Raw genomic sequence first — 27,566 nt, forward strand, 5'->3', positions numbered from 1 at the left:
AGGGCAGGGTGGGAAGCCCGCTCCTGGGAGCACCCAGACCAGACGGGGCAGGGCAGGAAGGGACAAGACCGGCACCCTCGGCGGGCAGGGGCTGGGCAGGGACTGGGAGGTGACTCCCATTCGGGTGGAATTCCATCTCCCTGAGCTCACCTTCCTTGGAGCAAGCGGCACATTCCAGCGGGGCCAGCCCCATCCCAGCTGGGCCCCCATCCCCAGGGCTGCCTCCACGGGGCTCAGGCACCGTGCGCCCAGGAAGGGCCTCCAGAGCTCCTCTGCACGCATGGCGCTTAATGTCCAGCGAGGGCTCGGAGGCAAGCCCAGCCCGGTGCAGGAGCGTCATGGAGGCACAGAGACTGACCGCCAGGCTCCCAGCAGAAAGCCGGCTCCAAGCGCAGCGATCAGGGACCATCCACAAGGCCCACCTCCCTGTCTTCTGCGGCCCATACGTTCCTGCCCCAGTGCCTGTTTCCCCAGGGCTGAGCCCGGCTCTGGGCCTTCCCAGTACAATCTTCAGGCTAGCCTGTCCTGCTAATACCCCAGGGCGTCGGCTCTCACCTCCCATTGGTGGCTTCCAGAAGTGGCTCCAACCAGAACCTCCCTCCAGGCACGCGTGGTCCCTGGGCTTCCCCACCTGCTGCTCGTGGGGCCCCCCACTCCCAAGCCCAAGTGCACCCTTATAACCATCACCCCTCATGTCCAGTCTCCACCCGCCCCAGGGCCTGACTGCAGGGAGGTGGGCTCCCACCCATCCACCCCAGATGCAACCCGAGCTGGGTTCCCGCCCATTCTGGCCCCTAAATGGCAGTGCCCCCTGCCCACCCGTGGGCTTTGCAGGGCTGGGGCACCCGCTGCCATCCCACCCCCTGCACTCTGCTTCCCACCTGGTCCCAGAGACCTGCCCCCGGCACCCCTCCTGCAAAGCCTCTGCAAGAACCGCCAGCCCAAGGGGGATGCTTTCTCCTGGGCCTACACTTGACCCCAGCCCCTCTGCGGCCCCGTCACCGGCGGGCCCCTCTCCCACGTATATGCAGTCTGCCCCAAGGGCCCATGCTTTTGTAGGACTTCATGCCCCTGTAGAGCTTTCCTGGCGGCTCGGATGGTAAAGAATCTGCCTGTAACTCAGGAGACCCAGGTTCAATACCTGGGTTGGGAAGATCCCCTGGAGGAGGGCATGGCAACCCACTCCAGTATTCTTGCCTGGAGAATTCCACGGACAGAAGAGCCTGGGGGGCTACAGTCCATGAGGTCACAAAGAGCTGGACACGACTGAGCGACCAACACGATGCTTTTACAGCGGCCGTGACTTCTCCCTGAACTCCCTCCCTCCCGCCTGCCTTTTCCACGTGGAGGACTCCTAGGTATCCTTCAAAGCCCCGCTCAAGGGTCCCTACTTTTTGCCCTAGAGGTGTCTGGACTTGTCCAAGAAGAAGCTGCTCCCACCTCTGAGCCCCTATGAGCCTCCTGAACAGCTGCGTGTCTCCTGTACGCTCAGTCCCGAATTATCATTTTTGCTCCTCTACCCACCTCTCTCACTAGACTGAGCACCTTGAGGGCAAAAGGAGTGGTGAGCTCATCCCCTCACACAGCCCCAAAGGTGGGAAAGAGATGACGCAAAGCCGCAAAGATCCCAACACCGTCCAGGGATTCCAACCCACCGCTTTGGACGCCTCGCTCCCTCCCAAAGACCTTGATTTCAAACCTAAAGTGTGAGAGTGTAAACATTAACATTCTACAGCCCCAACCTCAACAGTCTGCGATGTCAACCCCAAAATACGGTGACCCTAAAATTCCAAAATATGTGTCCTGGTGCTGGGAAAACTTAAAGGCAAGAGAAGGGACGACAGAAGATGAGATGGTTGGATGGCATCACCAACTCAATGGACATGGGTTTGAGTAAGCTCCAGGAGATGGTGAAGGACAGGGAAGCCTGGCGTGCTGCAGTCCATGGGGTCACAGAGTATTGGGCACAACTTGGCGACTGAACAACAAAATTCCAACAGCACTCTGACTGGAACATCACATCTCCAAAGGATCTGCTGGCTCTGTCTTCTCGCCTGACCCCTCTGATTCAACACTGCTGACCACACGATTGCTCGGGACAGCAGGTCATGGCTGCAGGGGTGCCCACTGCCCCCCCAGCGCAGCCCCTCGGACACATCTGCAGGTGAAAGCCTGGCTCGGCGCCCCCCCGGAGCAAACTGGAGACAGGGTGGTCCCTGCGCGTTATTCGTCATCAGTCAGCTGGGTCGGGGGCGCCCCTGCAGCCCCAGGGCCACCCCTCGTGGGGTCTGCCACCACCCCGGCCCCCGGGACGCACACCCCGCCCCCCGCCCCCCTTTCTCTCGTACGGCTGCCAGCAAGCCCAGAGCCCCGTGGTCAGGTTGAGTCTTGTCTCCTCTCAGCAGGGGGAGGGAGCCGGCGATAAACACATCTGCGCCTCCTTCCAAGACGCTCAGCAGGACTTCCAGCTCACCAAGACCTCCAGCCCCACTGCACCTGGGGCCCACGGAAGCCTGGGGTGGGCAGAGTTTCTGGTGCGGGGTCCCATGCCTACAGGCTGCAGGGTCCTGGGCATCCCCCAACTGCGCCCCCGCCAAGACCCGGAGCAAACGGAGGCTCATCACCCGTGTGACAGATGAGGACACTGAGGCCCCCAAAGGGGTGGGCCCAGGCTGAGCCTCGGCTGCCTGGGGCTAGGCCCTGCTCCTGGCCGCTGGGATCTGGGTCCGGTCACTTGGGGTGCCTCGGTTCTGCGGGTGAGGAGCCAGGCAGGGAGACCCCCTTCCTGCTGTGCTCCGACCGAGTGGTGTGGCCACTGCCCCGGGTAGCTGAAGGCTAGTCAGGACCCGCTCCGGGCCTCTGCTTGCACCCCCAAACCACAGAGCAGCTGCGCTGGGGGTGGATCAGTGTGCACTGGGGAGCCCCAGATTCAGCCTCTTTGCTCTGGAAAATACAGCGTCTGGCTGAATGGCCATCCAGGAGGCCACCCTCAAGTGTCCTCTCAAACCAGAGTGGAGCTGTCCACTCCCAGGGACGGGAGCTTCCAGGTTAGGAGGGAGCCCGTGACCTCAGCCCTAAGGAGTGCTCCGACCATAGCAAGCAGGTGGGACAGACTTCCCTGGGCAGGCACTCCCGGCACAGGGCTGGACCGGCAGGGCCTTTAGTCCAACCCCCCGTCCCACCATCATCACCTGCCCGGTGATTCACCATGGCCAGCCGGGAGGCTCTGACACAGCGGGAGGGACAGACGGCCGCTGGTGCCTCTTCCTTGTCCGCCTGCAGGGAGCCCGGCTCCCCTCTGAGACGGGCAGGCCACCCCCAACATCGGTACCAGACAGCTCCCTCCCACGCCACACGTACGCACCGTCTGCAGTCACACCCACCCTGTGCTGAGGGCCAGCCGTGTGCCAGGCCCTGGGAAGGGCTCCCCTGCCCGCTCCCTGTCTCTTCTTGCCCTGGACCAAGGACACTCCCGCCAGCCCTGCTTACTTCCCAGGAGGAGGAGAGTGGCAAGAGCCATGATCAGAACCCAGGGGGCCCGCTTCCAGCCCACGCTATGCCGAGGGCCAGCCCGCCAGCCAGACTCCAGGCTTCACATTCTGGCTTTAACCCTGAATAGCACGTCAGTCAACCCCTCTGTGCCTCAATTTCTCAATCTGCAAAATGGGGTAACAGTGCTCCCGTTCACAAGGATGCCGTGAGGACGAAGGGAGAAGACCACTGGCCCCCAGACACGCTCGAGCAAAGCAAGGATCCCTGGCAGCCAAACAGGCAGCGCCAGGCCCCGTTGCCAGGACACGTGTTTGAGCCCCTGGAGTAACCTTCTTTCTCTTTTCCCTCTTGCACATTTTTCAAGAGTCACTGGTGACGACCAGTTTTAAAAACAAACAGCGAAAAAATGAAGTGCTTGTGCATGAAAATCTGGGTCTAAAGCCAGAGGCGGCAGCCACTCTGGGACAACCCGGACCATCTTCCAAGCTGAGCCCAGACTCTTGGAGGGCGTGAGGAGATAGTGAAGAGGGGGTGGTCCCCTCCATCCTTTTCAGCTCCAGATCTTGGTTAATCTGACCAAGGACGTGTTAGCAGCCCTGGCATGCACCCCAGGGGGATGACTTTTACTGAACTCATCTCAACTCCCGAGGCCCCCCTGGCCCACAGTCTGAGTTTTTACAGCTGATCTTGTGGATCCCAGGACTAGAGTTCATATCCACACCTCATCCCATCTTGCTGGGTTACAATGTTCTAACAGGGACACAATTACTCAGCCTTGTGGGTAACTGACCAGCGTCATACCACACAGGACCCCCGACCAGCAGCGAATGGACCACGGACTCCAGGCGAACCAGGCAAGGGCAGAGCCCCGTGCCTCATCGCCAGACCCCCAACCCCAGCCGTTAACGAAGAAGCCGTCTCGTGGCACCCGCGCCAGGCACCCCCCGGCCACCTACCTTCCGGCCTGCCTCATTATTGTGTAAGTTCATGAGAGTCCGGGCGTTCTGTTTGATCTCCCGGGCATCCACAAAGACCTTGGCGAAGCCGATGCCGTAGCGGATGTCGGCAGAGCAGCCACCCCACTTCCAGCCCTCGTCCCGGTGGTACTGGCCCTGCTTCTCCTTGTCGCAGCCGCAGTCGCTCAGGTTGCCCTGGGTGCAGGCCGCCGTGATGGCATGGGCCACGCCCGCGGCGATGATGGCGTAGGTGAAGGCGGCCTCCCGGCTCCCTGCGGGGACAAGAGCGGAAACACTGGGCTCAGGTCCGGGCATCTGGGGTGAGGAGGCAGGCTGAGCTCCGCTGGGGTCCACCAAGACCAGCCCAGTGCCCGTCCCTGGCCCCCAGAGCCCCCCCATCACGTGCACCCCAGTTCAATCCCCAGTCACTGAATGCCCTGGGGAGTGGACGGGGGCAGCGCAGGAGAGGGGCACCTGGTTGCCTGGCCTGACGTCAGAGGAGGGGCCCCCCAGCATACCGATTACCACCCACGCTCCACACTGACGTGGCTGCGCTCACGGCGTGCACACACACACACGAGGCCCTGGCGACCGTCAAGCAGCACGCCGAACACCCGCAGCGTGCAAAGGCTCTGGAGCCACAGGCCTGGGCCGAAACCGCAGAACATCAGCCTCTCCTCTGGTACTTTCAGCCGCTGCCACCCTCCCCTGGGTCTCGGCCTCCCCCATAAAGTGGGGACCCCAGGGAATAGGAGATCAGAGTTTTTCACTGGTGTCTGATGGTGGCGAACACCTGCTATGAAACTGGGTCAAGCCTACGAACGTGAACGGAGAGTGACGGCTCTTTGCCACTTTGAGCCTTCAGGTAACTAATGAAAGGACCTTTTGCAAAATGCGGTGTGCAAATGTATCCTTACGCTTCAATATATATTTTATTGTTATTTTTTGAACAATAATGTTTAAATAGAACTACTTAATAACTCTTCCCAATATAATAAAAGCAAAATTTTCAGTCAAAAGATAAGTAAGGATTAAAAAGAGAGAGAGATGAGAGTCTGTCCGCAGCTCTGGGCGCCCACCTGGCCCGTGGCGCCTGCCTGAACAGCAGCTCCTGTGCTCGGGGTCCTGCTCCTGCTGCACCCAGGTCACCTGCGGTCCAGAGGTCCAGCCCACGAGACTGTGAGCACGTGCAGACAAGGCTGGGACCTGCATCCTCAGCCTCCGTCTGACACAGATATCAGAGCTGGGGGAGGGGAGAGGGACCGCCCGCAGGGACGGGAGGACAGACCGGCATCGGGAAGCGGGGTCCTGGGGACCCCGCTCAAAGTGGCATCGAGTCCTCACTCTCTGTTCACTCTCACAGGCTTGAATCAATTGCGCAGCATGTGGACTCCACCTTCAGACACTGTTCTAAACTCTGACCTCTTGCTCCCTGGGGTCCCCATGAGAAAGGCGCTGTGGTGGGGTCCCCACCTTACAGAGGGAAGGCTGAGACCCAGCGCTGAGGGGTCGCTTCCCCATACGCTTTCCCAGCTACGTGGAGATGGGGCCTGGCCGGGAGGGAGGCTGCAGGCCCCGTGGAAGGAGGTACATGGGCCCAGCAAGAGGGTGCTGGGGTGGTCAGCGGGGTGCAAGGGTCCTGCATAGCTGGGGGGCAGGAGACAGAACCCAGCGGGGAGTCACTTGGGCTGGTGACACAGCCTCCCGGCCCCTCTGGGTCTGAGAGCAGCACCGTCTGACCAGGAAGGACAGGATCCCAGGCCCCGCGTGTGGTGTGGGCACTCAGAGCCAGGATGGGTGGGGGTCAGGGAAGCCCCTGGAGGAAGAGGCTCTGCGGGCAGAGAAGCATTTCAGGGTCTGGGAGGGGGGTGACGGTGGCTGAAGCGGGGGCCGGGGAGGTGGAGGAGGCAGCGACCCCCAAGATGCTTCAAGCCCCGGGTCACTGTCACCTGACTCAGGCAGGCCTTTTCTCACACCCCCCGCCCTTCACTGCACAGCCCCCCACCCAGGCTGCCAGGACATGAGCACCCTACCCCCCAGCCACCTTCCCCCGCCGGCCCCTGCTCCACCAACCCTGCAGACACGTAGGCCTGTCCACCTGCCGGACCCACTGCTTCACTGTGCTACGGCCAGACCCTGGCATTCTACGACAGCTCTGCTCACCCAGGGGCTCCAGAGCGCGAACACCCAAGTCCAAACCCCAGCTCGGCCATGCAGTGACTGCAACGCAGACAAGTTCCTCCTCGTCCTGAGGCTCAAGCTCTAGCTCACACTACCGAACACCAGACCCACAAGGAAACGACCCACGGGAGCACACAGACGACAGCGAAGTCAGAGCCGCACAGACAGCAGAGAATCGCCAGGTGGAGGGAACACAGAGAGTGAGATGGGGAGGAGAGCCCCGTTCCACCACTTTCTGGCTGTGTGGCCTCAGCCAGGTCACCTAACTGCTCTGCGCTCCAGTGCCTGCACTACAAAGTAGGAGAACGACCACCCACTTTGTTAGGGAGGTTGAGAGGACTTGGCAGAGTTAACAGAGAATTTAGCAAAGAGCCTGGCATGAGAAAGAAAGCGTGTGTGAGTTGCGTTTGACTCTTTGAGACCCATGGACTGCAGCCCACCAGGTTCCTCTGCAAGAATACTGCAGTGCATTCCCATTTCCTTCTCCAGGGGGTCTTCCCAACCCAGGGTTCAAACCCAGCTCTCCTGCATTGCAGGTAAGACCCTTTACCATCTGCGCCACCAGGGAAGCCCTGCGTGAGAAACTGACCCCGGGTATCAAATTGATTACTATTCCTACTGATGATGGTAGTTAACAGTCCCTTAGGAGAAGGCTGTGAGGTAAGGAGGAGTCTTCATTTGTTGAAGAAACCGGGGCTGAGAGAAAAGTCTGGCTCGTTCAGGCCACCCAACTGGTAGGGTGGCAGTGCTGAGCTGTGCAGACCAGGTACTGTCCCTGGGGATCAGATGACCGCAGAGTGCGGAGGCCCGGCTGGTGGCCTTGGCAGGTGAGCGGACACTGTGTCTCCTTTATTCGCCCCAGAGCAGAGCAGCAACTTGAGGAGGGGTGGGGCCCTGGCCTGCCACTTGAGACCTGCCCTGCTCCCCAGGCTCATCCCTGGGGCGGGGTAGGGCTGGGGACAGGGGCGGGGCTCTCCCACTCAGTGGGCGGGGCTGGGACAGGGGCGGGGCTCTCCCACTCAGTGGGCGGGGCTGGGACAGGGGCGGGGCTCTCCCAACCAGGGTCCCGGGCCTCTGAGGCCCCTGTGTAACACGTGGCAACCCAGACGTTCAGGGAGGACACCTACCCAGACCCAACAGCGATGCTGATGGCTTCTGTTCCCACCGGGATCCCCCCAGCCTATCCCAAATGGGTGGGAGAAGGGCAGCTACCCCTGCACACACACAGCTCCCCTGAGTTCAAGGTCACTCCCTGACCAGGGTGAAGTCTATCATGGGTCATGGCCTCCCCTCTCCCCCCCGCCCCCAAGCTGGCCCTCACGTCTGCACCCACGGCCCCTGGGAAACAAAGGGACCATTACTCTTAGCTTCCGAGCTCCCAGGACCCAGGAACCGGCTGCTCAGGTCCAGATGCGGAAGGGCCACTGCTGACTCCTGCTACTGACTTTGGCCTAGACCTTGCCCACCAGTGTGAGACTAGGACTGCCCAGCCCCATACTTCCCCTTCCTCACTGACCACCAGGGAAGCTCCCCTGGGCAGGGGGCTGGCTGTGCAACTCTTGTCAAGCCTGTTCACCTGTCGAGGCCTCTATTGTTCCCTCTGTGAAATGGGTGTAAGAGCATCTGTGAGTCATGGGCCGGCAGGAGGCCGACTCACTGCGCCCGGCACGGAGTGACCGTCCCGTAAACAGTTGATACCGCTGCTGTGACTGTTATTAAAGATCTTTCTTAAGAGAATATACGTATTTGGCTGTGCTGGCTTTCAGCTGAAGCATGCGGAAACTTGAGCTGTGGCATGCAAACTCTTAGTTGCGGTGGGCTCTTAGTTCTCTGACCAGGGATCGAACCCGGGCCTCCTGCATTGGGAGGGCAGGGTCTTAGCCACTGGTCCACCAGGGCTGAAGGACACAGCTGCCTCATGCAGAGGCCGGTGTGTGGGAATGACCCAGCATCCGGCTGCCCGGCCAGACTCGGGGTTCCTGGCCTGTTTGGCTCCAACTGTTGACAGCCCCCATGACAGCGCGTGAGGGCGGGCTGAATGAATGAGCAACTCCACCCTGCCAGAAGCTGGGTGACCCTGGGCACATCACTGAGCCTCTCTGAACCTCCATTTCTGTATCTGTGAGTCTCACCCACCTGGCCCGTGGCCGGCGCATGAATAAGCGGGGGCGAGAATTATGATAATTGTAACAGATGGAATCCCAGGCCTCCTGGGAAGAACGGAGAGAAACTTCCATGCCTCTGCGTTCTCCATCGCCCTCCTGCAGTGTCAGACTCGTCTGCTGGCTGTTGCTCATGCCGCACCGACCACTCCCGCTGGCTCTGAGCCTCACCCCTTGCAAGGCAGTGCCGTGTCGTGTCCCGAGGGCCTGCTACAGAGCGGGTGCTCAGTGCGTCATCTGTTTAGTGAATGAATGAAGGCAGGCTCCCAACAGGAGCCAAAAGCCGAGGGCGCTTCGTTGAGCACTTATTACTGGCTCCGCGCTTTGGGGAAGAGCTCTGCTCAGCTGTGGGCGAGGAACCCAGCTGATCAGGGTCCAGAGAGGCTCTGACCTGGCAGGTGCAGGGCAGGGATGGGCTGCGCCTGTTTGGCACGACCTCGCCGTCGCCCCACTCAGGGCATCGGCACAGAGTCAGCCTGAGGCCTGGGGTTTGGGGGCTTTTGGGGATGCAGGGAGAGGCTAGAAGAGAAGGGACCTTGGTGAAGCAACTGCTCTGTTCCAGACCCACACTTGAGGCTGTTTCCCAGTGGCCCTGCGGGTGGCCACCATTCTCCACAACGTTACTAAGGAGGAGGAGACCGAGGCTCTGAGAAGCAAACCAGCCCGGACTGGGATTCCGGGCCCCGGTCAGTCGGCAGGGTCCTTCCTCAGTCCCAGCTCCCTCCTCCCTTCCTGGCTCCTCACTGCATGGGAAAGCCCACACTTGAGAGAGGTTCCTTTGGCATAAGGCATAGACCCCAATCAACATGCCTTTATTTCTGCCATTCAATGGTTATTGGTTAAAACATCAATAAATCACTTATAAGACCCATTCAGATGGGACGGGCTGCTGAGAACAGAGCTGACAGCAGAAAGAAGGTAGACAAGGGTCCCAAAATCTTAAACCCTCAGACTCTCCGCGAGAGGCCACCTTACACGCCGCCCACCCACGCCCTCTGCCCGCCCAGGCAAACAGCAGTTCCTGACTGGGTCTGTGGGAAACGGGGGCTCGGGGAGCGGAGCTCGGGAGCACAGCCAGGATGCCAACCCGGAGGTCACGGGTCGCCTCGAAGGACTCCCCCGACCCCGATCACATGCGTGCTCCCGGGACCCCCCTCTCTCGGCCTGGGGAAGGCCCTCCGGTGGGGCGGTTTCCCGAAGCTGTGTACGTGAGTCTCCCTGGACACACGTACACACGTGTCCCTGGGGGCCTGCTTTACTGCTGCAGGAACGGGACGAGGTGGTGACCCACTGGCACCCGCTTCATAAGAGGAAAAGCAAAGTCGTGAAATGCTTCCTGTGCACCAGGCTCTTTCCTAAACGCTCAGTGCAGATCGACTCGCCTCATTCTGGCATCCCCTGAGGTGTGTGGTGTCATTATCTCCATTTTACAGACGTGAACACTGAGGCCCAGAGAGGTGGTGTGCTCTGACAAGGACCCAAACCCGGTCAGCCTGGCCCCAGAGTCTGACCCTCTCTCCTGCCTTGATGTCAGGACACCCGCTCCAGTCCCTGGCCAGGCTCTTTCCGGACTCTTCCTCATGGGGCCAGTGGGCTTGGCCATCGCTGACCATGCCCTCCAGGGGCAGACTCGGCCCCCTCTCGCCTTGACCACCCCGCGTCCCTCCGGTCCCTGAGCAGAGGAAGAGCCTCCATCCGCCCTGCCTCTCCTTGGCCCCCGACCAAGCCAAGTGCCCTGTTCCTTCACTCCACAGCTATTTCCTGAGCACCTCCTGGGTGGGGGTTACTACGCTGGGGGCTGAGGAACCTGAGGGAGGGATCTGGGCGAAGCCTTGCCTTCTGGGGGGACAGACAGCAAGATCGCATCACTCAGGCAGCCCAGGGCCCTGCAGAGTGTAGGACAGGGAGATGACAGGGGCAGGGAGCTCTGGGGTGGGGCTTCTGCACAGGGAGAGAGGGCTCCCGGCCACCAGGGTCAGGCAGCCCTGCCCTGGCATGGGCAGCGGTGGGAGCAAGCATGGGAGGAGATCCTGCCAGCCCCACCGCCTGGCCTGGGCAGAGGGCCCTCTGTCTTCAGAACCAGAGAAAAGTACCCAGCACCACAGACATAAAGCCCAAGGTTCCTCCTGGACCCAGAGCTTCACAGAGGCCGGGAGACTTGCCCAGGGTCACCAGTGAGTCAGCGAGACCTGAGGGTTAGGAGCAGGGTCTCCTGGCTACCAGCAGGAGTCCTGCCCTCACCGCTGCCTCTGGATCCTCCACTAGGCCACCTGCACCTGCAGGTAATTTTCCAGCCAGAAGCCCGGGTGGCCTCAGCTCCGAACTTGTCTATGATGGAGCCTCTTCGTCCCTCCTACCTGCTCCCTACTCAGCGGGGTGACCCTCAGCAAGGACTCCGGCTCCCCAGCCTCAGCTTCCCTGCCTAGGAAGTGGGAACCGCCCAGAGGACATGACCCAGCTGCCCTGAAGATGAAACGAAACCTCTGTGTTCAGAGAAGCCCAGTTCCCTGGGAGGTTCTTCGTAAAGACTGGAGTTATCAGGGAGATGAACCCGGGGAGCCCGGCTGACGCCCTCCCCGCATTCCAGCTCCGTAATGATCCCGGCGGGGACAGAGGAAATGAACTGGTGTCCGAGCCTGCCCGAAAGATTCCATTCCACCGCCCTGCGCAGCCGCTGCAAATGGTTTGCACCGGAATATTATCTGGGTGTATTTACGGTATCTTACTGGAAACCACAAAGTGCACTGTATTTTTTTTTCTCTTTTGCTATTTAAAGCTGATGGGTCAGAGAGTGAGCAATCTGCAGTGACACCGGCCGAAATATATGATGATTTGGAAAACATACAGATGGAAAAAGGTGGCCTCTGCCAGCCCCATGGCGTGGCACTCACAGCCCTCTCTGGGCTCAGAATGCCACACCTGGCTGTCTCCAAGCCGAGGAACTGGGGTACCCCTGGATGAACGGAAGAGTGGGGGCTTCAGGGGCTCGCGTCTTGGCTGAGCCTGGCTGATGGGACAGGCCCACAGAGCTGATCTCCAGTCCCCAGCGTCCGCCCTTCTCTCCTGCCTCCACTGCAACCAAGCATCTCCACCCGGTGAGCAAGGCTGGAGTGCACTGCTGCTGCTCGTCAAGGGTCAACAACAAACCTGCAGAAGATTGTTCAAACACCTGAGGTTCTTTTAAAATACTCGTACAGTGCAGTACATTGGCCCATAGGTGTATCAGAATCTAATTCAAAATAGCCATACAATTGACTGACACTCACTCAGATGGTAAAGAATCTGTCTGCAATGCAGGAATTCCCGGGTTGGGAAGATCCCCTGCAGAAGGAATTGGTAACCCACTCCAGTATTCTTGCCTGGAGAATCCCATGGACAGGAGAGCCTGGCGGGCTACAGTCCATGGGGTCGCACAGAGTCGGATATGACAGAGCAGTTAACACACACATGCGTACTGTATCTTCCTGTGGTTTAATTACAAATACATTTACAAAAAAAGAAGAAAGGCTCAAGGCATTCCTTCCTTCCTCCAAGCCTTTCTGCCTTCAGTCTGCAAATACCCTTCCTCTCCCACTGACCTGGTGACAGGCCATGTTACCCAGTGGTCTCAGAGCAGGGCCCGGAGCAGGGGAGTGCCGATCCAGCTGGGTTGACATCCCAGCTCCACTTCCCGGGGGTGGGGCCTGGGGTGAGTTGTCTGACCTCTCAAGGCCTCAGTTTCCTCCTCTGTGAAATGGGAATAATAAAGCACCTGCCTCCTAAGGATGTTAGGAAGATGAAACAAGCCAAGGCACCAGCCACCAAATCAAGAGCAGGCCTGGAAGGGGTGGGTAAGCAGCGGCTCTTCCTAGGAGGGTTTGTGGTCACCGTCTCCCTCAAGGCGCAGCTCGGGGTCCCCTCTGAGGGGCCTTCCTGACATCCTCTCTGTGGCTTGTGGCTCAGCACCTTCACCATCCTTATTCTGTGTTGAATTCAAAGACCAGTTCAACACAGAGGACCCAGGCTACTGATCTGCGACGCCTCGGCAGTTGAATGAATCAACGTGCGTGTGAAGGCGTGCGAGAGTGTGAGAGTGTGTGTGTCGACCAGAGGAAAGCTGGCAAGAGAACGTTTTAACAAAAGAGTCATCTCAAAGAATAGTGTCAGGAGAGCTAAAACCCAGGATGAACTGAGGCTTGCAAAAAAAAAAAAATGCACACAAGACAAAAAGTCCTTTGTTAGCTGCGTTCTAAACAAGAATAGGGAAAGAATAGGTCTTTTGCTCTGGCAAGATGGCGTATTGTTAAGAAATGGCAGAGAGAAAGTGGAGCTGGCCCGCCCCTTGCTTCTGTGTGTCTCTCTGGGAAGGTCTTCAGATCACCCCTCCAAGCTGTCATCCGCTCACCAGACATGGGCTCCATCCACCCGCCCAGCCCGAGATGGGGGAAAGACGGAGCCATTGTGCAAGGCATGCGGATTCCCAAACCGGCCACCGCGGGGAGAGGGGCGAGCTGCTCTAGACCACTTGAGAGGAGAAGCAGTGAAATGGGGTGGGAGCAGAAGCCCAGAAACGCATCCATGTAGCCTTGCTTGTAGGCAGAGGAGGGTGGCCCCCAGCGCCTGAGTCCTAGGTCACCGGTGCCCTTCCCTGGAAAAATTCCGCAGGGGCGTACCAAACAGGAGGTCGTGAGTATTTGAAAAAGAATGCAGCCGTCCCCAGGAGCGCATGTCAGGAAATCACCGTTTCTCTGTTGACGATAATGCTGGACTCCTAGCAGATTTCTATATGTGCTAAGAATCTGATCGTTCCCATATCCTGCCTCTTCCCCAGACACAAGGGAGAGAGGGTCTTCAGAGAGCTCTCCCCACTCCCGTCCCCTGGCAGACCCTGTGGGAAGGATCCCTCCCCACCCCTGTCTCCAGCCCCTTTCTGCCCCCACCGGCCCCCAGCATCCCGCCAGTGCCCAGGTCACTCTGCTGGGGCCACACCTGCAGGCCGCCTGTGACTGCCCCTCCCTACCACGCCCTTCCTCTCCTGGGTGGCGGCGGCCCACTCTAGGTGACCCTGCGGGCAGCCTTCCATGCTCCAGCCGGGTGCCATCCGCCTGGCGCCCAGCCCTCTTCTAGCAGACTCCCAGGGCACATTTCAGCCCCGACTTCGCTGTCTGTCCCCAGCAGATGGTGGGCACCCCAAGGGCAGGCCCGGTGGCTGATTCATCAGCTGCTTATCACACGGAAGACTCCAGTAAATATCTGTGGGGCCAATGAATGAATGAGGGGTGGACACATGGGGCGGGGGAGTCCCACGGGCACTTAAGTCCCATGAATTCAACCAAAGGCACCTAAAGCAGAAGTAAAGGTTACATACTGCACGGATGGGGCTGTAACCTGGTGTAAGAGTGTGGAGAGTCCTTGGGAAACTAAAAACAGGGACTTCCTGGTGGTCCAGCAGCTAAGACCCAGTGCTCCCAAGACAGAGGGCCTGGGTTCCATCCCTGGTCGGGGAACCAGATCCAAGGGGTGCAACCAAGTGTTCACACGCCACAGCTAGAGACCCTGCATCGTGCCGCAAGTGAGGCCCGGCACAGCCAGATACACAGACGAACGTGTTTTTAAAAGATTAAAAATAGGACTAGCATATAGCAATTCTACTTCTGGGTATGCAGCCAAAGAAAATGAAAGTGGTAACTCAAAAATATTTGCACCCTCAAGCTCATCACAGCATTATTTACACTAGCCAAGACACGCAAGTATCCTGAGGATCTATTGACAGACGAATGGATAGGGAAGTGATACATACGTACATAGAGGCATGTGCGTGTACACGAAAAGAAGTGAAGGTGTTTGTCACTTAGTCGTGTCCGACTCTTTTTCGACCCTATGGACCTAGCCCACCAGGCTCCTCTGTCCATGGAATTCAGGAAAGAATACTGGAGTGGGTTGCCATTCTCTTCTCTATGGGATCTTCAAACCCAGGGATCAAACCCGAGTGTCCTGCACTGCAGGCAGATTCTTTACTATCTGAGCCACCAGGGAAGCCCATATATATACATATATAAATACACACACACACACACACACACGTGTATACATACAACAGAATATTACTCACACACAAAAAAAGAAAGAACTCCTGCCATCTGCAACATTCTGGATGGACTGTGAGAAAGACAAATACTATATGATCTCACTTTATGTGGAATCTTAAAAAAATATGAAAAAAATACTGCGTGAATCCTTTGCACACAGTGCATCTTCACTCTATCTGCTGTACGTATGTTACAGGCGCACAGGAATGGTTTCCTGTACGTGTATAGAGAAGCAGGGATTCCGAATGTTGTGGCTGATTTAAGGCTTTGGAGAGTGACGCTGGCTGGACCTCACAGTCCACATCCACATCAGATACTGGGACGTGGCCCTGCTGTGCCCTCGGGGAAGGACGCTGGACTTGGGGGCGGGTGACACACTTTCAGTGGATTCCTGGGCAGTCCGAAAGCCGTGGGACGGGCATGGCCCATCTACGAGGGTCCCCATGGGTAGTCCGAAAGCCGTGGGACGGGCATGGCCCATCTGTGAGGGTCCCCAGAGCACCGTTTCCTGGGGTGGGTGCCTTGGAAGAGCAGTTCCAGCAGACTGTCAATGAGCCCGAGGTCTGGGGAGACGGGACCCCCAGGGAAGCCTATTCAAGGTGCTCTCTTGTCTGCAGGACTTCTCAGAGCCTCTAATGCAGGGAGTACAGCATGCTGAGGTCCCAAACTGATCATCCAGGGAGCCCTCCTTTTCACCCCAGAGCGGCAGGTGGGGGTGGGGAGGGCTAGAGACCTGTGTTCCCCAGAACAGACAGAGTAACAGGACCTCTTGAGTCGCGCCTTGGTGCGGGAGCGGTTTCCCCGAGGCAGTGACCTAGACAACACTCATTCTACCTGAAGCAATGCAAACGTGGGAAGAGAGCTAACAGAAAGCTGGGCTAAGACAGGTCAGAATGACCGCAGGCAGGACTGAACCATCAGGGTTGCATTTCGGGTCAGAAACAGAAAGCATTCGCTCAAAGAGGACGGAGCACGTCCCCCGTGTGCGGTGCGCCCAGACCTGGGCCGGAAGACAACCAAGACCCTGGAGGGTTCAGAGCGGCTGGGCGCGGAGGGCAGAGTGGGGCGGGCCTGCCCGGGAAGCAAGCTTGTCTCCATGTGTTTCCTGAGCACCTACTGTGCGCCGGGCCCTGGGGTCACACAGAGAAGACGGTTGACAGGCCCATGCTCCATGGACTTCCCCACGGCCGCGGACTGATGTCAGACACACACAGCCTTCCCAAAGCACGCAGTCACTTCTGAAAGCGGTAAGTGCTGTAAAGACAACAGGACGGAGTGACCTGTGGGGCGGCTGTCACGGCCAGGTGGTCAAAGAAGGCCTCCTGGAGGAGGTGGCATCCAGGGGGAGGCCTGCACGACGCTGGGCTATGCAAGGTCCCCACCATCACTCAGCAGCTTGGCCCTGCGGCCCTTCTGCTCTGACCCCTGTTCCAGAAGGAACTGGGGTGGGGGGGTCTGCACCGTCCCTTGGGGCTGCACAAGCAAGCAAATAGAGAACGTGCCCTGGAGCAGCAAGTGACGTGAAGAAAACCACGGAAGGGGAGGGGCAACGAGGGACGGGCAGTCTACGCTGCGCAGCAGGCCCTGGTGAGTGGCGGGCATGCGAGCCGAGGGTGGAAGGAGCAGAGGGCGTCCAGGTTGGGGACCAGCCGGGGCAAAGGCTCCGAGGTGGGAAGGACTTGTCACGCGTGAGGGTGGGGGGGGGAGATGGGGTCGGGATGCAGGTTACGGAGGTCAGCAAAGGACCGGGGGACGGTTAGCATCTTGTTCTCAGAGCAACAGGGAGGGTTTTACAAAGGGAAACGCCATGGTCCAAGCAACCAAGAGGACAGGCTTTGCTGGGGGCCGTGTGGTTGGCGGGGTTGGGGGGCAGTGTATTAGGGACTGATGGAGTTGGGCGACAGCTCTCTGAAGATGGAGATTCCAACCAGGAGGTGATGATGGAGCTGGGGAGAAGTGGACAGACTGGGCGATGTGCTTCGTAGAATCAAAATGAGGAGCTCAGGTTAGAAACGGGAACGACAGCCTCTCCCCTTTCTATTCCACTTCTACTTGTCCTGGAAAAACCAGGAATAAAGTCCAGAGCACCTCCAGTTCCTTGAGTTTGTCTTCATAGCAGAGAGGCACGAGGGCCTCCTGGAAGGGTGAAGGGATGCCCCCGATGGCCCACATCCTCTGGGTGCCAGGGCCTTACGTCCTGGGGGTGCTGCTGCCTGCCTCCTGGCAAGGTGGGCCACGGGAGGTGGACACGGGCGCTCACTTGGATGGCCCACGGCCCACTGCTACCACCAGCCTGTTGGATACATGGCGGCCTCGGGAGTCATATGTCTGTTAGGACCACACGAACAAGAACTTCTGCAGCCACAGGAAACTCGGCACCCATCTCAATCTCAACACAAAACCTCCGTGTGACATGGTCAGCCTCCACCTGGTGCTGAGCTGAGATGCAGGTGCGAGAGACCAATGCGGTGATGGGTGAGGAAGGGCCCCCCACCCCCAATCAAGGCTCAATAAGAAGATGAAAGATGGGGGTGAAGCCCCATGTGACCCACCCTCCTTGGGGCCCTGCCCAGGGACTGGGATGCAGCTCTCACCCTCTACCCATGGCACGACGCGACTGCGTACAACCTGATGGAAAATGGGCAACAAGAATGAATGGGCAACTCACCCAAGACTAAATCTGCTCGGCCAGCAAATTCGGGAAGAGATTGCAACCCCTTGACTTCAAGGACATGCAAATCAGGGTGAGAAAGCATTTCACATTGCCCCGCAGGCAGCGAGGAAGACCTCTGGGTGATCCCTAGTGCTGGAGCGGGTGCAGGTCAGCAATGCGGGCTGGGGCAGCAGAAAGTGTGCAGTCACTGGGGCAAGCAGCTCTGTCCTCACCCGCCACCACCAGCAATTCTGCGGCTCACTACAGACGCCAGAGACACAGACGGGGGCCCAGGGACATGCGCACAGGGAGGCCTGCAGGGGCCCTGTTAGTAACAACCCAGATGGCCCTCAGCCAGTGTGTGGGCACACAGATGGGATCTACTCACCATGGCTGATATGATTCAACCACGGCCACAAGGGGGACTTCCCCGGTGGCCCAGCAGTTAAGAATCCGCCTTGCAATGCAGGGGACTCAGGTTCGAACCCTGGTGGCGGGAACTAAGATCCCACATGCCACGGAGCAGCTAAGCCTGCGCACCACAGCTACTGAGCCCTAGCACTCTGCAGCCCGAGCACCACAAGTAGAAGGTCACGTATGGCAACGAAAGGTCCCAATGCTGCACCTGAGACCCGACACAGCCAAATAAAAAATATGTTTTTAAAAAAAGAGCTACAAGAAACGACACATACCAGCTCTGTTAGCGGCGATGGGAAAAAAAGTAAATTCCAAAAGACCGCATGTTACGTGATGCCTTTCCTCTGTAAAATTAAACACAACTCAAAACAATGTGCTTCAGGGGGATCTATCAGTAGGATAAATCAGACATCAAGATTCAGGAGAGACAAAGTGTGGCTTGGGAGGCGGAGACAGAAGTTGCCTGAGAAATGCTCACAAGGGTTCTCCTTGTCATCTTGGTGGATTCTAGGGGGAGTTCATCGTTCTATTTCAGCAGAGGAAAAGCCTGGAGTGGGGGCTGAATGCTTTCCTGGGTCCCCCGGGGCCACACTGTTGATAAGCCTGATGAGGGGTCACAGAATGCCTGGTGTGTAAGGCCCTTGATAGCTGGCCTATGGTCTCACCTGAGGCTCCTGATCCCTGAGGCCGCAGACCCCCGCTGCCCCTCCCCTTAGCAATCACACGCCCATGTTTTTTCCCTGCGGTCCCCTCCGCCTGGGATCCAATTCACTGGCCAGTGAAATTCCTCCCACCCTTCAGGACCCAGAGCAAAGCCATCTCCACTGTCCAGTCTGCTCTTTCCACCTGGGCGTCTCACCTCTGAGCACCCAGCTCTCCTCATATGCTTTTCCCTAAAGTGCAGACCATCCTGCTGTCTGGTTGCTTGTTAAGGGCTCAGCTGTGTCCCTCAAACTTCATACATTCAGCCCTAACCCCCAGGGCCTCAGAATGTGTCTGTATTTGGAGGCACAGCCTGTAAAGAGGGGGTTAAGTTACAATGAGGCCACTAGGCTAAGCCATCTTCCAACCTGACTGGTGTCCTTAGAAGAGATTAGGGCAGAGACATCAGGGCACCTGCAGACCAAGTGAGCACACAGGAAGATGGAGACCATCTACACACCAAGCACGGGGCGGGCCTCAGAAGAAGCTGACCCTGCCTGGGCCCTGATCACAGACCCCATCCCCAGGATGTGCGTGGGAGCTGCCCAGCCTGCGGCCCTTGGCTTGTATGGCCGCCCGAGCTGCCCCCCTCCCGGGAAAATGGTCGGAGTGCGGCTCCCAGGCCCGTACAACATCAGCCCTGTTGTCCACGGTCCCTGTGATGGTTTGGGATGGATGGACGCTCCCGAGTCAGGCCCCAGATTCGATCAGATTGAGTCCCAGGTCCCTCGCAGGCCTGTCACTCTAAAACTGCAATCCCAGGGGTATTCCTGGAGCCTCTGTTTGCTTAAAACCCCCGAGGCCACCTCTCCTACTGGAGCCTCCTCTGCAAGAATGCTCCTTGCCCCAGGCCTCTGCTCCTGCTGGGAATATACTGGTAGTATAAATGAGAAGTGCAGACTGGTGGTATCCGCCCCGCCCCCCGCCTCAGCCTGCAGCAGACCCCTCAATTTTGCAGCTCTGGGCAGCTGAGGAGCTTCATCCCGGGACTCCCTATGCTGGAGGCCCACTATTACATGGATGCCACCATGCCTGGCACTATCACCACGCCACCAACAGGCAGCTATTCCAAGACTGCCAGTGAGACTGGGGTCAGCCCAGCCCCAGGAGGCCGTGCCACTCGCTGTTGCGGACCTTGGGCAAGTCCCCCTGAGCTTCAGTTTCCCCATACGTAACACCTCACTTGTTAACAAAGATCCAGCTAAAATGCCAGAGCCCGGGCGTGGGTCCCAGAAACAGGGGGTAGGGGCGTGGGCAGGAAAAGGTGAGAAAAGCACGAGGGACCACGAGCGAGGGCTCAGAAGACGGCGGGAGAGGAGACGAGGTGCAAGGGATGCACGGTACCTCGGTGTCGTGTGCTCGGGGAACAAGGTGAGGCTGGGTGGGCGGGAGGATGAGAAGGTGAGAACAGAGGAGGACCGGGGGTGCGGTAGATGGATAAGCAGGTGGGATTTCATCCCAAGGCTGGGAGAGCCTCCCAAGGAGGCTAATCGGGAGACGACAGATTCCAGTTTCCATTTACAAGGGACATGAGGTCTTCAGGGCGGCCAGGGACAGGTAGGGGGCTTGGGGTGCCCGGGGAGCCCCGAGGTGCTCCCGAAGGCTGGGGTGAGGACACGGGGCAGTGGGCAGATCCAGTTGGATCTTTCCGACACGAACTCAATTTGCTGCTGTCAGGGCCGCGGGAGATGGAGAACCCAGGGATGCCCCTGGAGCAGTCAAGAGGGCTGGGGTGAACCACAGCGGCTCAGGGACCCCAAGCTGACCTCACTTCCAAAGAAGCGCCCCACTTCTCAGCTCAGCAGTGGGCTTGCAGGGTTCCCGGCCCCACCAGGTCCAGACGCACACAAGCGAGAAAACACACAACGCGGCCTTCCCCACCCAGCGCGGGCCTCCCGGCCACCAACACCCCTCCGATGCCCTTTCCACCAGGCTTCCCTCATGATCGCCTTGGAGACCGGATGCGCGGCCTGGCACCGTGTGTGTGGCTGTGCGTGTTTTACCGCACAAGGCACCATTCCCATAAGACAGGGGCTGGAGACCCGAATGCCCACAGAGGCCAGGTGGCCCGTATCAGGGCAGTGGGTGGACATGTAGGGGCGGGCCCTGTGGCGTGACTGGGCTGCCCAGGCTCCATTGACAGGGTGCGGTGTTCTCAGCTGCAGCCCATCATTAGCTCAGCGGACACAGGTATAAGCTATCAGTAGCTCTTCCGAGTTTTGCAAAAGCAGCCGGAAGTTCATGTTTTTGGTGAAACGGATAACTTGAAAATTTGAGCATCAGCTTGCAGACTAGCACCAGTGCTGTGTCAGCCAGTTCGCCTCTGGGCCCCTGGTCTGCAGCTCCGCCGTGAACAGATGGTGGCGTGGATGCAAACCAGAGAGCTGACCCCCTCACCGGACCTGAATTCTGCACCTGCGGGATCCCACAGCTGGGCTGTTCCACCCTGGGGCAGGGGAAGGAGATCCTGGAGCAGTCCCGAGGCCTCCTGGTCTCCCCATGGCCTGTCAGACCCCACTCGGGGCGCCCAGGTAGCACATACCCACTTTGAGCTCCTTGCCGAAGACAGTGCGCTCCCCCAGTGCCGAGCAGTTCCAGCGGCCGTTGCGGAATTGAAACTGACACTCGTCCAGGCCCATTTGCGAGCCTTCTCCTATGACGATGATGGCGTCGGGCCGGCTCTGGCAGATCGCCCGCTGTCTGGGAGCCAGGCCTGGGATCTTGTTACAGATGATGCTTGCGCCCAGAGCTACCACCGAGGAGAAGCCACTGGAGCAGGGGACACAGAGAGACGGAGCATTAGGCCAGCAAGGTGGACGGGCGGGGCACAGCCTGCAGACCTTGCCTGGGTGTCCAGCTCTGCCTCCCCCGACCGCTCCCATCACAGGCCTCTCAGCTTCTGACACTGCACGCCCAGCCCACGTTCACACGTTTGTCATTCCCAGCACTTGTGTATATTCAATATTAGGCGTAATTCCCTTTTTAGACACAAAGAAAGATGACGCCGGCAACAAACATACTGCCACACGAACTCAGCCAGCTGCCTTTGCATCTTTGGGAGGATTCAATTGAGACGAAGTTTAGAATCATGCAAAATGGAACTGATAACTGTTTAGGGATCATCTCTGTTTCATCTTGGATGAAACTGCAAAGGTAACCCCTCAGTTTCACGAAGCAGTTGCCTCTAATAGGGCAGCAGGTGCACAGATATTAAAGAAAAAACACTTAGACGTGTTATAGATGTATCATGGATGTATGCATTTCATTATAAACACATCTTTAAAAAGCAACTCTAAAGAGAAAACAAAAAAGACAGAAAAATAAACAAGAAAAAAACAGAAAAAAATTTTTAATGTGAAAAAATAGAAAAAATAAAGCAAAATTAAAAAGCAATTGTGAATAAAAGTTGCAGTCTTTCCTTCCTGCAGGTGCATGGAGTATGTGGATCCCACTCCAAACATGAGTGGCCTAGAGCACGCTCACGACCTTGGCAGTGAGGTTCCTGTCTTGCTCACTCACTCGCTGCACGGGTCCATACCAGACACCTGTCAGGGCACCAGGCTCAGATAGGTGAGGCCCTGCCCTCGAGGGGTCACCAAAGGCCACAATGCATGCACCAGATAAACACAACAGGCCATTCAGCGATGCCCACTACTGAGAAAATAATGAAGATGCTGTGATAGCAAGTAGGGGTGGGCTTGGGAGGGGAGGGGAGGAGAGGGGAGGGGAGGGGAGGGGAGGGGAGGGGAGGGGAGGGGAGGGGAGGGGAGGGGAGGGGCCGCTTCAGCTGGAGTGGTCAAGGAGGGCCTCCCGGAGGAGGTGACAGTGCGGTGGAGCTTTGAAGGGTTGGGAACCAGCCGTGGGAAGGACTGAGGTAGAGTATTCCAGGGGGGCGGGGGAGGGGGTGTGGCGGGAACAGAAGATGCAAAGTCCTGGGAGGGGGACAAGCTTGGGATCGCCAAGGAACAGAAAGAAGCTACAAAAGCCAGCTGGGAACCAGGGCTCAGGGAAGGGCAGAGCCCAGAGAGAGGTGATGGCTGGCGGCAGGAATTTTCTCCATGTGTGCCGAGGCACGGGAGGGCTGGAAGCCGGTCACTGGCAGGGTCCCCCCACCTCCAGCCCCGGGCGGGAGAGCACTGCGGGACAGGACGAGGCAGGGAGCGTGGGCAGGCCAGAGGTGGCCATGGCTTGGCCTTGGTGGAAGTGGTGCGGGGTGGCTGCAGATGAAGTGACCCAGCGTTGTGGAGGGCTCGGGCAAGGACACAGGAAAAGAGAGGCGACCGTGTGAGTTGCAGGTGTCTGGCTTGAGTGTGGGGCCACTTCCTAGCATCAAGGTAACCCCAGAGAGGCTCTGATGCCAGCGCTGACCATGGAGCCAGCCCTCTCCTTACACAAAGATGGCCCACGTGTCTGGAGCTCCCGTTGTGTGTAATCCTTGAAAAGTCATCGAGCATCCTCTGAACGAGAAGACCTCAGTCGGGTTGTAGTAATGAGCTCCTGTTGACACGGCCAAGGTCAGTGGCCCCACCGACCAAGTGCCTCATCCTTCCTGCCCATCCTGGGCTGTGGGAAGTCGATCTGGGGTTGGGATTCACCAAGGGGAGGGGCCCCTGCTACTCTCTAAGTGTGTAACAGACCACCCTTGCCCTCTTTCCCACCACACCTGCCACACACCAGCCCTCCTCCTCCTGCCTCGGGTCCTTGATCCTCGCCGGTCCCTCTCCCGGGAAGCTCTCGCCCCCCGAGCTTCACGTGCTTGGCCTCTTGCCATCAGCCATGTGACCTCGAGGGTCCCCTCCCTGACCATCCCGCCTAAGGGAACCTGTCTTCCCACTCCATCCCTCCTAACTTTCCATCCCAATCACGAGCCTCAGAAACGTCACTCAGGCTGCGTGCCTGCCACACAGAGGCACCCCCAACTCGGACGCATCCGTGAGCTTTGCAGGGTGCCTACTATACGCACAGGCAGCATGGCTGTGCCGCCACACACACTGGACCACGAGGCCTCTCTGAACAGCCCTCCTGGGCAGGGACCGTCACGTCCATTTCACGTGTCCCCTCTGCACAGCTGAAAGCCGAGGCTCACAGAGGGTGAGACCTGGAGACTGACAAGTGCTCTCGGTCATTCGTCTCAGCCTCTAAAACATGGAGCTAGAAGGGTGTGCACTATTTGAGGAAGAGACAGCATAAGAAGAATAAGTCAAGCAGAGATGCTCTGGCCACAAGACGGGAGATGCCTCTGAACACCTAGCTGACCACCAGGAAACCCCCTCCACCGGCAGAGAGTGAAATTATACATTTGGGGGAAAAATAAAATTCAGAGGCACAAATAGTCTCAAAGCTAAGCGCTCAGGCCTAGGGTGCCACCAAAGCTTCCTTCACCTAGAAGCTGTGTGACCTTGGGCAAGTTACATCTCCTCTCTGCGCTTAGGTCTCCCCATTGCTAAAATGAGGGTATTAACTAGGCCTCCTCTCAAAGGGCGGCTGAAAAATTAAACGTGGGAAGTGCTCCCAAGGTGTCAGGCACACAGGGAGCACTCAATAAATGAGCTGCTATAGTAGTTACTGTTATTGGGTCTGATTGTTCCAAAAGGCTGGTGCCTGAGTCACCGGAACTATCCAGATAAGAATACACAGGTGCCTTGCCATCCATCGGAACCAGAAGGCCTCTTGGGAGAGAGCTGTGAAACTTCACCCTTCATGCCCATTTTACAGATGGATAAGCCGAGGTGCAGAGAGCAGCAGGGCCTGGCCGCAAACCACCCTGCCACTCCCCGCCTGACCTGGCCCTCTCTCCCCACCCCAAAGGGCGGCCGCAGGACGGAAGGCGGGGGCTCCAGTGCTCCCTCCCTCCGTCCCTCTGGGCGGCTGGATCCCTGCGGGGACCGTGAGGTCTCGGCGCCGGCGGCGGGAGGTCGGGCGGGTGGGGCGGCCAGGGGAGGTTATTTTCTGTTGTTTTCCCTCTCTCTCTCGGCTCCCGGGTCCCTCCGCCCCGTTTCTAATTAAAAAGGAGATAAAGCCGCACGCGGCCAGCGCCAATCAGCCCCACCGGCTTCCTGGATGCGCGCGGGGCGGTGGGGCGCGGGCCAAGATGAAGATTAAAGCAGGGGGGAGAAAAAAAAGCAAAGCCACCCAGACGCGGGCGAATCAATAACACTTAAAACAGCCGCAGGCAGGCAGCGCGCGAGCCCCGCAGCCGCCTCCCGGCCCGCGGTCACGGCTGGCAGCCGCCTGGTCCGCTTCGTGCGCACCTGCTGGCCGCCGCGGCCGGTCAACTTGCGAGATCGCCGGAGCCGCGGGGCGGGGAGGCGGGGGAAGCGAGTGACAAAACACAAAGGGTCCATCACACACACACACACACACACACATACACACCTCGCCGCAGACCCTGCAGTCCGCTCCCTCCCCAAGCGGAGCTGGGGGCGCCGCTCGTGTGAAACCTGCCAAGGTGGCCCCGGCGCGTCGGAACCCCCCATCCATCCCTGGAGCCCCTGCCCCCACGCTTCACGCGCACTATCTCCGAAGTACAAAGGGTGACTGGCCCTGCAAACGCAGCTCCAAGACGCGTCCCGGGCCGCCCCCTCCCACCTTCCAGCCCGAGCGGCCCCCCCACCCCCCCGGCCCACCTACTAGAAACGCCAGGGTGAGGTGGGGAGGGCCGCTCGGCGGACGCGCCGGCCGCCTCGGGTGCCCAGCTTTAGGGGGCGGGCTGCCCCGCCTCTCGCCAGCGCTGGCTCGCGAGCTTGCGTCCCTGGGTGTCTCGGGCCATCTCCAGCTCTACCCTTGTGTGCGTCTGCTCGGGTGGCTGGCGCTGTCCCCTCGGCCCGGGGGTCTGAGGGTCCCTAGAAACGCGTGGTGCCCAGGCTTCTGTGCTTTGGCCCAGCGAACGTCCCTCCCTGCGGGTACCTGTTCCCTGCTCTCAGACCCGCCCCGCCTGCCACCCGGGGACTGCCCTGCTCTAGGAGCGGCTGTGCCCGCCCCTCTGTGGACACTTTCTCTCGGGCTCTGGGGGGCTGAGCTCCCTGGGAGCTGCTGTGGTCCTGGCTGGTGGTCCCATGCCCCGGTCCGAGTGTCCCTGGGAGGCGCTGACCCTTTGCAGCGGGGGACCCTCTTCAGAGTCCTCCGCACTGGAGCGTCCAAGCTGGGTTGTCCTTAGCTTGGGGTGGGGGGGCTTCCTCCCTCGGGCATTCCCAGGACGGCCGTGTCTCTGGAGCTGTGCGCGCCCCTAGGGCTCGCGCCTGCGGGGGCCCTCTGTGCGCCCACAGCTCCCGCACCTCACCCCCTCAGCCTATCTGCGGAGCCAAGGAAGTTGGCGGCCGGCGGCGGCTCGCGGGCAGCTCAACCCCTCCCCGAGACACGCCAACTTTGCCGGGACGCGCGTGCAGGGGGTGCGAGCGGCCCTTACCCGATCCGGAGGTAGACCATGCCCAGGCTGAGAAAGAGGTGGCCCAGGCAGCGCCGCGCTTTCCGGTTCATAGTCCCCGCTGGCCGCCGGGGCCGCGGGCCGGGCCGGGCTGATCCCGCGGGCCGGCCTTGGCGGGGCAATCCACATAGCCCGCCCTGGAGGCGCGGGCCGAGGCTTCCCGAGGCCGTCTGTCGTGCGCCCGTCCGCGCGCTCGGCGCCTGAGCCTCGCCGGGAGCGCGGGAGCCACCGAGCCCCGGGGAGGAGGGAGGAGCGAGCGCGGCGCGGGGCGACGCCGGGCTGCGCGCAAGCGGCCGGGGCGAGTGTGCGAGGCGCGGGGCGTGCGGGGGCGCTGCAGCCGCCCGCCCCCGCCCCTCCCACCGTCCCCCGCCCCCTCCCCGCCCGCCTCCCCGGAGCGCCCGCCCCGCGCCCCCGCGCCCGCGGGACAGGGCCTCCTGCTCCGAGCGCGCTCGCGCTTGCCCCACGCGCTCCCGCGGCGCCCCCTCTCGGCTCCGGGGCGCCCAGCCGGGTGGGGGGCAGTGGGAGTCCTCACGAGCCGCCACTCCGGCTCCAACTCGCCAACTGCGGGGCGAACGGACGCGCAGGGACAGCCCTCCGGTTGGGGGGGAATCGGAGCTAAGCCGAGAACCCTCGCTCGCGCCCGGGCCTGCCTCCCGGTCCCTCTGAGTGCTCGGAGCTGGGTGGGGGGGAGGGAGGGGTCGTGGAGAGCTCACCCCCCGTCTCCCCAGCTTTGGGGGAGGGCGCCCCCTTTAGCAGGGCTAGTGGCGGAGGAGAATGACTTGGCTCAGCGTATTCCTCCTCACCCCCGTCTATTCGAGGCGGGGCGGCAGGTGGGTGCCCAGGTGAGACAGCCTCCGCTGGAATCCCGCTCCTGGAGGGCAGTCGGAGTCGGGCGGAGGCCTGGACTCCCCGCTCGCAGCCCAGACGCGGGGCGGCCGAGCCGCCTGAGGGCTCCGGGCGCAGCCGGCGGCTCAGCGCGCGCTCGCGGCGACACCTGGCGGGCGGTGCAGGTAGGCCTGGCTCGCTCGCGGGGACAGCGTCCGAGCTGGCCAGAGGTCCTGACCCCTTCCCGTGATACACAGCCCAGTCCAGTGAGCTAGGGGCTTTGGGACTCAGATTGCAACGAAAGAAATCGAGGCTCAGGGCAGCGAAGGTGTTTTCCCAAAGACACCAGCTGGAGGAGTGGCCGAGCTAGATTGCAAACAAGGCGTGCGTGACTCTAGTGAACAGCTCCCAGCTCCCCAGGGTTATCACTTCTGAATGGCTTTGCTAAATCACACAAGGTCAATGAAAACCACTATTCTAGCGTCCATTCCCGTTGCACAAATGTCTGTGCCATGCCCCAGGATGGGCGCCGTGGATATTTTAAGGAATAAGTACAACATCCTTCTCTCCGAGCTGATGGGGGAGGCAGACCCGAAGTAAACAAGTGCATAATTGGAGACGTCAGAGGGGCAGGTGCAGATGATAAGACAGAGTGATGGGGAGAGACAGCACTGGGGCTGGAGGGTT

General features: G+C 59.7%; 1 protein-coding gene across 1 annotated transcript in view; it reads right to left on the reverse strand.

Annotated features, from left to right (window-relative positions):
* Positions 1 to 26,338, reverse strand: part of WNT7A (Wnt family member 7A) — a 65,910-nt gene extending 39,572 nt beyond the window's left edge. Inside the window, exons 1-3 of the mRNA XM_027523070.1 lie at positions 26,037 to 26,338; positions 21,174 to 21,400; positions 4,449 to 4,720 (exon numbers count right to left, since the gene is read on the reverse strand). Of these exons, the coding sequence (XP_027378871.1) occupies positions 4,449 to 4,720; positions 21,174 to 21,400; positions 26,037 to 26,107 (570 nt within the window). The 5' untranslated portion in view covers positions 26,108 to 26,338. The remainder of the gene's footprint in view (positions 1 to 4,448; positions 4,721 to 21,173; positions 21,401 to 26,036) is intronic.
* Between the last annotated feature and the right edge of the window lie 1,228 nt (positions 26,339 to 27,566).

The sequence above is a fragment of the Bos indicus x Bos taurus genome, chromosome 22, assembly GCF_003369695.1.
Source record: "Bos indicus x Bos taurus breed Angus x Brahman F1 hybrid chromosome 22, Bos_hybrid_MaternalHap_v2.0, whole genome shotgun sequence".
Classification (NCBI taxonomy): Eukaryota; Metazoa; Chordata; class Mammalia; order Artiodactyla; family Bovidae; genus Bos; species Bos indicus x Bos taurus.